General features: G+C 48.2%; 1 protein-coding gene across 1 annotated transcript in view; it reads right to left on the minus strand.

Annotated features, from left to right (window-relative positions):
* Nucleotides 1-12466, minus strand: part of cdan1 (codanin 1) — a 101115-nt gene extending 88649 nt beyond the window's left edge. Inside the window, exons 1-2 of the mRNA XM_086003793.1 lie at nucleotides 12309-12466; nucleotides 9933-10612 (exon numbers count right to left, since the gene is read on the minus strand). Coding sequence (XP_085859919.1) covers nucleotides 9933-10612; nucleotides 12309-12398 — 770 coding nt within the window. The 5' untranslated portion in view covers nucleotides 12399-12466. The remainder of the gene's footprint in view (nucleotides 1-9932; nucleotides 10613-12308) is intronic.
* Between the last annotated feature and the right edge of the window lie 792 nt (nucleotides 12467-13258).

Genomic DNA, 13258 nt, shown 5'->3' on the forward strand with positions numbered 1-13258 from the left:
ATGTAAATTATGTAAACAATCTCTAGCTCGCAACTTGGGATTATCACATCAAATTTGGCACTTTTGAGTTAATCAACCCATAACAAGGCATCAATGTTTTCAGGTGGATGAGAGTAAATAAGGCTTGAATGATTGAGAGATTAAGGTGCCTGGAGTTGTTATGAGAGCGTCAAAACAGTTGTTAAGAGTATGTTCATTTCAATTTAATATTGTGCCCCCAGAAAGTTGGAGATTTAAGTAAAACCTGTGTGATTTCATAACAAGTATTTGGCTTTATACATTTTAAAAGTATGGATTTAATATGACTGAAAAAGATATTCTACCAATTAAAATGCACAAAGTTCTTTTTTTTAAAAAGGTGAAAAAACAGCTTTGGAGAATTACAAGTTAGTTTGAACTTTTCAAAGCACTTTTTAAAAAAAATTGAAATAACAGCAGGCCTGAAACTGCTGTTGTGCTGGCTGACACCTCCCCCACCACCAAACATTCCTCAGTGAAGAAGTAATTAACCCCTTACTTCTATTTGCCAAATTGCATTGCCGAATGCAAGACATGCTGTATTAGGTTTTTTAAGTATCAGCTCAAAATACCAGCAAGCTCACGGCTCTGAAAGTTCTTGTGGAACAAGTTCTTTCAAGGTGGGGAGTTTGAGGTGATCGATAGTGATAATGGAGCATATTTGAGATATTGGTCAAAGGGGTAGGTTTTAAGAAGCGTCTTAAAGGAGAGAGAGGTAGAGAGGCGGAGAGGTTTAGGGAGGGAATTCCAAAGCTTAGAGCCTAGACAGCTGAAGACACGGCCGCCAATGGTGGAGCGATTGAAATCGGGGATGCGCAAGAGACCAGAATTGGAGGAGCACAGAGATCTCGGAGGGTTGCGGGGCTGGAGGAGATTAGAGATAGGGAGGGGCAAGGCAATGGAGGGATTTGAAAACAAAGATGAGAATTTTTTTTTTTTTTAATAAATCGAGGCGTTGCTTAACCGGGAGCCAATGTTGGTCAGCGAGCACAGGGGTGCTGGGTGAACAGGACTTGGTGCGAGTTAGGACATGGGCTGTTCTGTATGAAGTTTTAAGATGAATTTTTTGAAACAATAAGAAAGTTAGTTGTCAGACATCTTGCTGTCTCTAGCTTTACAAATCTTTTAAAAGGATAAGGACTTATCCAACAGGACTTGAACCCACAACTTCCTCACTCAGAGATGAGAGCACTACCACTGAGCCAAGGCTGACACCTAACTTGTCCCAGCAGGGCAATCCTGACACCGGTTTAAAGATCAATAACTTTAATAGATAAATGGCAACACTGTGACCTTTATCCTACCCTGTATGTCTCTAGACACCCAGGGGGCTCTAGATTTGTTAAAGAAAAAAGGTGGAACTTAGGGCACATATTTGGTCTGAACCCTGCAGATCGCCTCCTTGAATGCCTCCCACTGCTCGGACACTGATTTATCTTCAAGTAGCTGTTTCCAGTCCACTATGGCTAAATCCCATCTGAGCTTAACAAAATTAGCTTTTCCTCAATTTAGAATTTTTATTCCTGGTCTATCCTTGTCCTTTTCCATAACTACCTTAAATCTAACAGAATTATGGTCACTAGCACCAAAATGCTCCCCCACTGATATACCTTCTACCTGCCCAGCTTCATTCCCTAAAACTAAGTCCAGAACCGCCCCCTCCCTTGTTTTAGGAATTACGCACCCTCTATACCCTTCACACTAATGTTACCCCAGTTTATATTGGGGTAGTTGAAATCCCCTATTACTGCCCTATAGTTTTTGCACTTCTCAGAAATTTGTCTACATATTTGCTCTTCTATCTCCCTCTGACTGTTTGAGGGTCTGTAGTACACTCCCAGCAGTGTGATCGCCCCTTTTGTTTTTCAATTCAATCCATATGGCCTCGTTTGATGATCCCTCCAACATATCATCCCTCCTCACAGCTGTAATAGTTTCTTTAATCAATACTGCGACCCCCCCTCCTTTTTACCTCCCTCTCTATCCCGTCTGAAAATACTGTAACCAGGAATGTTGAGCTGCCATACCTGCCCCTCTTTCAGCACGTCTTTGTAATACAGGAAACTTTCGTTTATCCGGAGGTTAAACGTCCGGAAAGCTCTATCTACCGGCAAAATTCAGGAGTTGGCTCAGATAATTTTTTTTCTTTTCGTTGCCTCTTTTCTCCAGTCCTGGCTCTGCAAGCGTCTCTGTAGCTAAGCAACAGCTTCAGCTAGACGCTTGCAAGCTGCGCCGACTGTTTTGAAGCTGTTGCTAAGCAACAGGGTTTGTTGCTTCACACGGAGCTCTGAGCTCCGTATGTTTTAAACATTAGCGCTGGTTTCTACGGCAGTTTTGATCTAACGGCACCAGCTCGGTCCCGTCGGTGCCGGATAGCAGAAAGTTTCCTGTAGCTATAATATCATAGTCCCAAGTATCTACCTGTGTCCTCAGCTCATCTGTCTTGTTCGCCATGCTCCTTGCATTGAAGTATACACCATTTAGTACAGGCAAACCTCCTTGTTGACTACTATCTAGCCCTTGATTCCTGTCCTTCCAATTTACTTTCTATGTTTTTGTTTTCCAATTCCAGTTTTTCTTCCCCCCCCTATTGACTCTATACTTAGGTTCCCATCCCCTGCCAAGCTAGTTCAAACCCTCCCCAACAGCACGAGCAAACCCTCCCGCGAGGATATTGGTCCCGTTCCCATTGATAATCTGCTTTTTTTGTGATATTGGTTGAGGGATAAGTATTTGGCTAGAAGAGCAGGGAGAACTCCCCTGGCTTTTCTTCAGAATAATGCGGTGGGATCTTCTACATCCACCTGAGAAGGCAGACTGTTTAACGTCTCATCTGAAAGATGGCACCTCTGACAGTGCAGAGCTCCCTCACTAGTGCACTGGCATGTCAGCCGGGATTATGTGCTCCAGTCTCTGGAGTGGGGCTTGAACCCACAACCTTCTGATTCAAAGGGAAGAGTACTCCCATTGAACCATGGCTAATGGAATAAACTAAACATGACACCATTTGACTTAGGGTTTAAACTACAAAATCATATTTATAACAAGAAAAAAAGACTTGCATTTATATAGCGTCTTTCACGGCCACCGGACGTCTCAATGTGCTTTACAGCCAATGACGTACTTTTGAAATTAGTCACTGTTGTAATGTGGGTAACGCGGCAGCCAATTTGCGCACAGCAAGGTCCCACAAACAGTAATGTGATAATGACCAGTGTAGTGTATGTAACCTGTACCACCTTAAGAGGATACCTTAAGGTGATGGACTACTTTTTGATGGCTCCTGTACATTGTAGTACCGGTGGTGACCACACCAGTATATAAACCCTGTGGAGCAAAGTGTATTCCAGTTCAGCCCTGACCCTCAGTTACTAAAGACCTGTTTAAGTATTTCTGTTGTCTGTGTCCAGTTATTCAGCATAACTACATTTGAAAGCACAGACTCAACAGTGGCGACGAGTCTGATCTTACCTAGCGGCAGTTTCATCAAAGGAAGCTTCGCCTCTGAAACGGGCGTCGAACAAGGACATCCACCCTCAACATCCTGCTGGGCACTGCATAGCACGGGAGGCAATCGGGAACCCGGGTTGGGTTCTGGCCATGAAGTCTAACATCACTGAACATCCCTTCGATGACAGCGGCGGGTAAGCCCGATCAAGCGGCACGGGGGGAAGTCGGCCGAGTTGTCAGTAAGAGAAGGGGAGGGAAACGACGAAAAGGGCGGAGAACACGACCGCAGCCGGTGTCAGGGGCCGGACTGCAATCGGGGCAGAGACGCGCAGAGCCAGAAAAGCGTTTATGTCCACGAGGACCGCGGGAGCGGCGGGGAACAAGAGCAGCAGCGTCGGGGAAAATAAAGGACCGCTGGGAGGCGAGAACGGCAACAGCGCAGTAATCGCCATTTTTAGTCGGCGGGGGAAGAAGACAAGCGCGGGAAAAGCCGCCAAGCACGGGAAGCCGCCATTTTGAAAAATAAAATAATCATAATCCGAAGAAAAGGAAACTCAACAAGGATGCCAAAAACGGGTAACATCACTGCTTTTGATAGCGATGTGGAAGATTGGGCCACTTATGTGGAACGCGTTGAAGTTTACTGTACAGTGAATGAGGTACCGGTGGATAAGAAAGCACTAACCCTATTAAACTCGATGGGTGCGAAGACGTACGGGTTATTAAGGAACCTTGTAACACCAGATAAACCGGTAGGAAAGAGTTTCGCGGATATTGTTACTATCCTGCAAGAGCATTTAAACCCCACACCGCGGCTGATAGCGGAACGATTTAAATTCTACAAAAGAATTCAACTTAAAGAGGAAAGCAACGCTGAATTCTTAATTGAACTGCGCAAGTTATCAAAGTACTGTCAGTTCGGTACAGGACTAGCAGACGCACTGAGAGATAAGTTTGTGTGTGGGCTCCTAAGGGAAGGAACCCAGAAGCGACTGCTAGTGGAAAAGGATCTTACGCTGGACAAAGCTTTCGGCATTGCAGCATCGCACGAGGCAGCAGCACGAGGCACTGCAGAAATGCAGCAAAGGCCATTGGAATTCAGCACCAATGAAATGGCATTGGGCGCAGTAAAGTGCTATCGTTGCGGAAGGACAACGCATGACCAGAACCAGTGCTGGTTCAAAGATAAAGAATGCAGGCAATGTGGCAAACTTGGTCACATAGCGAGAGTATGCCGGTCAGGAAAGAAGACCAGCAGCAAAAAGTCGCCGCAGGAGAAGTACAAAAAAGTACACAAGGTGACAGAGAACAGTTCGGATGAACAGAAGACGGATTCAGACTCCAGCAGTAAGGAACTGGGTTGTCTAAAAATACATAATGTGGGTAACACAGCAGACCACCAAACTATCTGGGTCATGCTTCGGATAGCAGGAGTCCAAGTGAAGATGGAATTGGACACTGGATCGGCATTGACGGTCATGAATAAGCAAGATTACAAAAGGTTATTCTCACACATTCCCCTGAGGGATACGGAGATTGTATTGAAAACATACACGGGGCAAAGAGTATACCCCATCGGAAAGATAAAGGTGAATGTGGTCTACAATGGTAAAGAAAGTCAGGAAATGGACTTGTATGTGTTACCTGATGGAGGTCCGCCACTACTGGGACGGGAATGGATCCGGAGAATAAATGTGGACTGGCATTCCATACAAGCACTAACTGTAGATTCCTGTAAAGAGGGCGACGTCAAACCTAAACGACTGTCCAAAATATTGGACGATGCTAAGGAGGTGTTCCAACAGGGACTGGGAACACAAAGGAATTACGGCAAACATCAAGGTTGAAGAACATGCAAACCCAAAACTTTTCAAAGCCAGACCGGTACCTTATGCGATACGACCTGCTGTGGAAGCAGAGCTGGAAGGGCTAGAACGTTCAGGAGTACTGTCAAAGGTGGACTGGAGCGAATGGGCCACACCCATTGTTCCCGTCATGAAGCGTTCGTTGAGCAACAAGCTGGGGGAACCTGGGAAGGTTCGCATCTGTGGCGATTTCAAGATCACTGTTAATCCGGTTCTTCACACGGTGCAATATCCGCTTCCGCGGATTGAAGATATCTTCGCTTCGCTGTCTGGCGGGAAACACTTCACCAAGATAGACCTGGCGCAGGCGTACCTACAGATGGAAGTTGATGAAGCGTCACGCCAGTATCTCACGATCAACACACATAAGGGCTTATATCGGTATAATAGACTGGTTTTTGGAGTGGCATCGGCTCCAGCGATTTGGCAAAGGGCCATGGAGCAGGTATTGCAGGGAATTCCAGGCACACAATGCTACCTGGACGACATTCTGATTACAGGAGATGATGATAAGGAGCACCTCGCGAATTTAGAGCAGTTGCTCAACAGATTGAAAGAATATGGACTCAGAGTTAATCGCCAGAAATGTGAGTTCTTTCAAAAGCGAATCTCGTACTGCGGCCACGTCATTGACCAGGAGGGGCTCCATAAGTCACCTGACAAGATCGAAGCTGTTGTGAAAGCTCCCGCTCCAGAAAATGTATCCCAGTTGAGGTCGTTCCTTGGGTTGGTTAACTATTACCACAAGTTTCTTCCAAATTTATCCACGGTGTTACACCCGCTGAACACTCTTTTGCAAATGGGAGTACCATGGAAGTGGAGCGAGGATTGTAAGCGGGCTTTTCAAAAAAGCAAGGCACTGATCACCTCTAAGGAAGTGTTGGCTCACTTTAACCCAACGCTGCCTATTCGCTTAGCGTGTGATGCTTCTCCATATGGTATCGGGGCAGTGCTCTCACATAAGTTGCCAAATGGCTTGGAAAGGCCAGTCGCGTTCGCATCCAGATCATTGACCTCCGCAGAGCGCAACGATGCTCAGATAGATAGGGAGGCTCTCAGCCTCGTGTGGGGAGTTAAGAAATTTAACCATTACCTGCAAGGCCAAAAGTTTACGCTGCTGACAGATCACCAGCCGTTGGTTTCCATTTTGAACCCTAAGAAGGGTGTTCCGGTTATGACGGCGCAGAGGCTTCAGAGATGGTCCCTTTTCCTAGGAGCACATCAATATGATATCGAATTCAAAGGTACAAAGCAACATGGTAATGCTGATGGGCTGTCGCGCCTGCCACTACCTACAGCGGAAGAGGCACCGGCAGTTGACCCTGTCGAGATATTTCACTCAACCATCATCGAATGCTTACCAGTCACCAATACGAGTATTGAGAGAGACCCGAAACGACCCGACACTGTCTCGGGTCTACGATTTGACAGTGAAGGGATGGCCAGCACATGGCGACCCACTGTTACCAGCATTCTCAGCCAGACGAGAACAGCTGTCCGTCTGTCAAGGAACATTGATGTATGGAACAAGGGTGATTATTCCTCCTAAATTAAGGGAGAGAGTTCTGAAGGAACTGCATGAAGGTCATCTGGGGGGAGTCAAGATGAAAAGCCTTGCTAGGGCTTATGTGTGGTGGCCAGGTATCGACAAACAAATAGAGGATCTGACTAAAAGCTGCTCAGGGTGCCAAAAAGTTCAAAACGCACCTCCAATTGCACCGCTGCATCCGTGGGAATGGCCTTCAACCCCATGGTAACGTGTGCATATCGACTTTGCAGATCCATTCATGGATTCCATGTTTTTGATAGCGGTAGACGCACATTCTAAATGGCCAGAAGTGATTAAGATGTCGACCACTACCTCTGAAAAGACGATCGCAGTTCTAAGAACCATATTTGCAAGGAATGGGTTGCCGGAACAAATATGTTCAGACAACGGACCACAGTTCGTGTCAGAAGAATTCCAGAAATTCATGAAAAAGAATGGGGTGAAACACTATACATCTGCCCCATATCATCCGGCTACCAATGGGTTGGCCGAGAGATTTGTACAAACGTTCAAAAAGGCGATAAAGGCCATGAGCGAAGACCATATCCACTACAACACAAGGTGGACAATTTCCTAATGGCATATCGAAACGCCACGCATGCAGTGACAAATCAAAGCCCTGCCATAATGTTCTATAACAGGAGGTTGCGGTCCCGGTTGGATTTGTTAAAACCCAATGTGCGTAGGGAAGTCGAAAACAAGCAATTCCAGCACGTAAATAACAAGACCACTCGGAGTTTCGAAATAGGACAACCAGTGTTGGCCAGGGACTATAGGAATGATAAATGGCAATCCGGAACAATTCGTGCCCGACAAGGACCCTTGATGTACACGGTAGACGTTGGAGAGAACGTAATACGACGTCATGCTGACCAACTTGTGGAATTGAGAACAAGGGTCGACCCCATGTCTACGGCAGAGACACCAGTTGAAGAAGTTATTGAGCCTGTAGCATCTACCTCAGACTCGAACGTACATGATGATGTTCAATCCATAGGAGATCAAATGGATGAGTCACCCCAGCAACGAGAACCAGAGACCCCTGAAAGGCGTTATCCGGCCCGGATCAGGAGGCCTCCTCAGAGACTGAATCTTTGAACAGTTTTGTGTAAAAGTTGTATATATGTTATCCATGTATTGTTTAAATTGGGGTGTACACTGTTAAGCTAAAAGGGGAGGAATTGTAGTGTATGTAACCTGTACCACCTTAAGAGGATACCTTAAGGTGATGGACTACTTTTTGATGGCTCCTGTACATTGTAGTACCGGTGGTGACCACACCGGTATATAAACCCTGTGGAGCAAAGTGTATTCCAGTTCAGCCCTGACCCTCAGTTACTAAAGACCTGTTTAAGTATTTCTGTTGTCTGTGTCCAGTTATTCAGCATAACTACATTTGAAAGCACAGACTCAACAACCAGATAATCATTTTTTTAATGTCATGTCGGTGGAGGGATAAATATTGGCCAGGACACTGGGGATAACTCCCCTGCAAAATAGTGTAATGGGATCTTTTATGTCCAACCGAGAGCGCAGACGGGGCCTCGGTTTAATGTGTCATCCAAAAGACGGCACCTCCACTAGTGCTGCACTGGAGTGTCAGCCTAAATTTCTGTGCTCAAGTCTCTGGAGTGGGACTTGCACCCACAACCTTCTGACTCGGAGGCGAGAGTGCTGCCCACTGAGCCACAGCTGACACTACAAGTAGACAGGAGCAGAGAATCAATACAGCAGATTGTGTTTCATTACAGAACCTTTAACCAGTCTCGGGTACAAAAACTAATAGTCACATTTCTCCAACTCTCCTAACACTATGTAACCTGGACTAGTATCCGTAATACAGACTCAAACACGTCTAACCACCAAAATATCTAGGTAATTTCTCTGTTGCTATGAACTCAGGAGAACTGAGGAACTGGCAGAACCCAGCCAAATCCCAAGCCTGGGCTAGGAACTGTCAATCAACCCCTACCCAGTGACGTGAAGTTCAAGTTTCACGGGACTTTGCCAAATAAAAGATACAATGACACCCAGCTGAGTTAGCCCGACGGCTTCAAAATATATGCTAGGCTCAGCTCCATTCAGGCTAAATTTCAAGCACCGCCACTTTACTTGGCTAACTTCAGAATAAAGCAAGCAGTCTGTTTGTACAGAATCTACAGGGGGCCCCATTTCCCAGTTAATTTGATGTTAATATGTAGGAAATTGCACGAGTCAAAATTTTAATGTTAGAATTTACTTCTAATTCGTCACTTCAATTTGCTCCCACCACTCGCGACATACTTATAACCAACAGTAAATAAATCAAAACACTCTCTCTAGACAAGTCAAGATTGGAAGGGTAAGATCTACAATGTAGTTGTACAGCTGGGAGCTTCAGTTACAGGCACCTTACACTTTTAGACTGAAGTCAGAGGCGTTTGTTATAATGTCAAATAAAGGAGACCTACTAAAGGAGTGCAACTCTCACACTTAACAGAAAGGCAACTGCGAAAAGTAAGGTTACAATTTACACAATGTGCCTCTTATATACACAACGTAAAAGTGCACACTTCTAAAAAGACTTCCATTTATAAAGCACCTTTCGCAACATTAGGACGTCCCAAAGCGCTTTACTGCCAAATTCCCACGAACATCTTTAAAAGGAATGACCAGATGATCTGGGTTTTTAAAAAAAAATTTAAAAAGTGATGTTGGTTGAGAGATAAATGTTGGCCAGGACACCGGGGAGAACTCCCCTGCACTTCTTCGAAATAGTGCCATGGGATCTTATACATCCACCTGAGGGGGCAGACGGGGCCTCGGTTTAACATCTCATCTGAAAGACGGTACCTCTGACAGTGCAGCACTCACTCAGTACTGCACTGGGGTGTCAGTCTGGATTATGTGGTGAAGTCTCTGGAGTAGGATATGAACCCACAACTTTCTGATTCAGAGGCAAGAGTGTTACCCACTGAGCCACAGCTGGGACTTTAGCTAACACACTGGAGTTCCAATTGTGAACATTTCCGGAACGGTGAATGAATCTATTAATACAGGAGCAATATTACCTTCCCCAAGCAGTTGTACCCACTGGTGGAAACTCTTCTAGGTTATTTATATTTAACTGAGTAGCAGGCTGAGAGGTGCTAACAAACTCCATCCGCCTCCTATTGCCACTCCAAGTCGCACCATCCTCTTCAGCTGGGCACTTTGCCGAGTCCTTGGCTACCTGGCGACTACTGAGCGACGCGTTCTTCTTCTTGGCGCGTCGCTGGGATTGGCTTTCGGGGCCTTGGACGATGAACTGGCCAAGACTGGCCCTCTGAGTTGACCGCCGCTCGCCATAGCGCGGCACCGTGCTGCAGCTGAAGTCGGGGCTAGCTGGTGAAACTGCACTGTGCAAGTCGCTGTTTGACTTTGAAAAGAATGAAGAGCCACTGGACGAAGGGGAGTGGAAGAAACCGGCCGAGTTAAAGGAACTGCTTGGAGTGTCCGAGAATAACTGTGCTCTAGTCCCTTTTGGCACCCCTGTGTTACTGGTCCTTTTTTCAGCCTGGCTGCTGCTCTCACTCCAGTCCCGATGGCACCGGGCAGGTTTCAGCCCTTTGACAGAGGATGTCTTTGCAGGAGTAGATGGACCATTTGGAATTAGTTGGTTTGTCTGCTCTCTTAAAAAATTTAAAAGGAAGGGTACAAAGTCTCTCTGTAGCGAATCGTGTGCCAGAAGCTTGTCGCTCAACTCACTGTTCTGGAAACAGAAGTCAGACAAAAAATAACTATTTCTGAAAATGTTGTGTCACATATAAAAACATCTTTGGGCTTCCTCGACCTTATTACTGAAGGGTATAACTAGAATATTTTGCAGCACCATTATCTTCTCTTCCCCTGCCCCCACCCAAACTTCCATGGTAAAGCAGCAAAAGGTTTTGTTCCAGAGATGAAGAGCAGTGGTGCGGGGTGGAGTGAAGGTTGGTGATGGGAGACTGATGGGGGTGAAGGTGGCTGGTTGGTGTGTGGGGGACGGGTGGTTGATGATGGGAGGTTGGGGTTTGTCGGGCGGTGAAGGGGCGAAGGTTGGGTGGGTTGATGTGTGGGGGACGGGTGGTTGATGATGGGAGGTTGGGGTTTGTCGGGCGGTGAAGGGGCGAAGGTTTGGTGGGTTGATGTAGGGGGTTTTGGGTGGTGGGGTTGGTGGTGACAGGGGTTTGATGTATGGGTTTTGGGGGCAGGGCAGGGTTGGTGAGGGGGTGAAGGTCAGGTGGGGTTTGGGTGAAGAGGGTGGTTTTATTTGGGGGGCAGGGTTTTTAGATGGGCTGGGATTTGGGTGGTGAAGGGGCGGGGGGGTTGACGTGGAGTCTTTTGGGGGGGGGGGGGGGGGGGGAGAAAGAGAGGGGGAGTGGAGAATGGAGGCCCTCACTACCTCAGGTCCCTCGCACCGATCCCGGGTGACAGGTTGGGTGGTGGGGTAGGGGAGGGTGAGTGGGTTTCGGTGGAGAAGGAGGGGAGAGTGTTTTCAGGGGCAGGGTTGTTGATGGGTGAGGGTTTTTTTTTTTTGGAGGGGGAGCGGGTGCCGAGGGAGTGTTTGGGGGGAGGGAGGGTGTATTTCCCCCGGGGTGGGGGGTTTCCCAGGGGGCTGTTGTTGGTACGATAGCAAAATACTGCGGATGCTGGAAATCCGAAATAACAACAGAAAATGCTGGAAAAACTCAGCAGGTCAGGCAACATCCGTGGAGAGAAATTTGAGTCGACGTTTTGAAGAAGGGTTCGACCCGAAACATCAACTCAAATTTCTCTCCACGGATGTTGCCTGACCTGCTGAGTTTTTCGCAGGGGGGGGGGGGGGGGGGAAGTTTTTCGCAGGGGGGGGGGGGGGGGGGGGGGAAGTTTTTCGCAGGGGGGGGGGGGGGGAAGTTTTTCGCAGGGGGGGGGGGGGGGGAGTTTTTCGCAGGGGGGGGAGTTTTTCGCGGGGGGGGGGGGGGGGAGTTTTTCGCAGGGGGGGGGGGGAGTTTTTCGCGGGGGGGGGGGGGGGGGGAGAGTTTTTCGCAGGGGGGGGGGGGGGGGAGTTTTTCGCAGGGGGGGGGGGGGAGTTTTTCGCGGGGGGGGGGGGAGTTTTTCGCAGGGGGGGGGGGGGGAGTTTTTCGCAGGGGGGGGGGGGGGGGGGAGTTTTTCGCAGGGGGGGGGGAAAGAGTTTTTCGCGGGGGGGGGGGGGGGGGGGGGAGTTTTTCGCGGGGGGGGGAGGGGAGTTTTTCGCGCGGGGGGGCAGTTTTCGGGGGGGGGGGGTTGTTGGTGTTGTTTGGGGGGGTGTTTCCCGAGCGGTGCCGGGGGTCTCCCGCCGCCTCGGGCCCTCACGCCGACTCCGGGTGACAGTCTGCGGCCGCGGGCTGGCGGGAGAGGCCCGGCTGCATTGATCAGCCTCTCTTGCCCCGCTGTCCCCCCCCTCTTACCTGCACAGGCCGGCGGGCTGTGTGAAGCCAGGCCAGCGCCTCCTCGGCCCTCACCTCCTCCCTCAGCAACAGCTCCAGCACCGCCGCCATTACCGCTCACTGCCCGCGCAGGCGCGCTGACCTCCCCCTGACCCCGCCGCGGCAGATTCAAACCTCCGGCCGCGGGAGGCCGCTCTCCCCGCCCGGGCCGCTCTCCCTGGGCCCATTGTGCCTCGCTTCTAACCAGTTAAAGTCTGCCCGCTCCTTTGGACTGACATTTTAAGCACAATAAAAACCAGTCGTATCAAAACATTTCCTCTAGTCAACAGTGAACTGTAAAGTTGTGGGTTAATGCATGGCATCAAAAGCACAACATCCCAAACGCAAGCTAGCTGACATTGTTAATAGCTTCCTTCTACAGACTGCCTTTGTCATCTCCTCCCGCTTTTAAATCCCCTCCATTTATCCTCTCCACCACCCCATCTCTTACCTCCCTTTTCTCTCAAATGTTCTCAAATTAATTTTTCAATCTCACGGAGAAACTCCATGTTCAAATCGCTTCAGTCTTTCTCAGATGACTAAGATGGTCCTGGCCAAAGTCACAAACAGCATCATCTGTGACTGATGCATTATCTCTCCTTGTCCTCTTTGAGCTTTCAATTAAGGGGTAAGCCATTTAGGACAGAGATGAGGAGGAATTTCTTCACCCAGAGTGGTGAACCTGTGGAATTCTCTACCACAAAAGGCAGTGGAGGCCAATTCATTAAATATATTCAAGAAGGAGTTAGATATATTTCTTAGGGCTAAAGGGATCAAGGGATATGGGGAGAAGGCAGGGACAGGGTACTGAATTTGGATGATCAGCTATGATCGCATTGAATGGTGGAGCAGGCTCAAGGGGCCGAATGGCCTACTCCTGCTCCTATCTTCTATGTTTCTATGTTGCATTTGATACAGTGGACCACATCATC

The sequence above is a fragment of the Somniosus microcephalus genome, chromosome 12 (genome assembly GCF_052327205.1).
Source record: "Somniosus microcephalus isolate GS21.2 chromosome 12, FLI_Smic_1.0, whole genome shotgun sequence".
In the NCBI taxonomy this organism is placed as follows: Eukaryota; Metazoa; Chordata; class Chondrichthyes; order Squaliformes; family Somniosidae; genus Somniosus; species Somniosus microcephalus.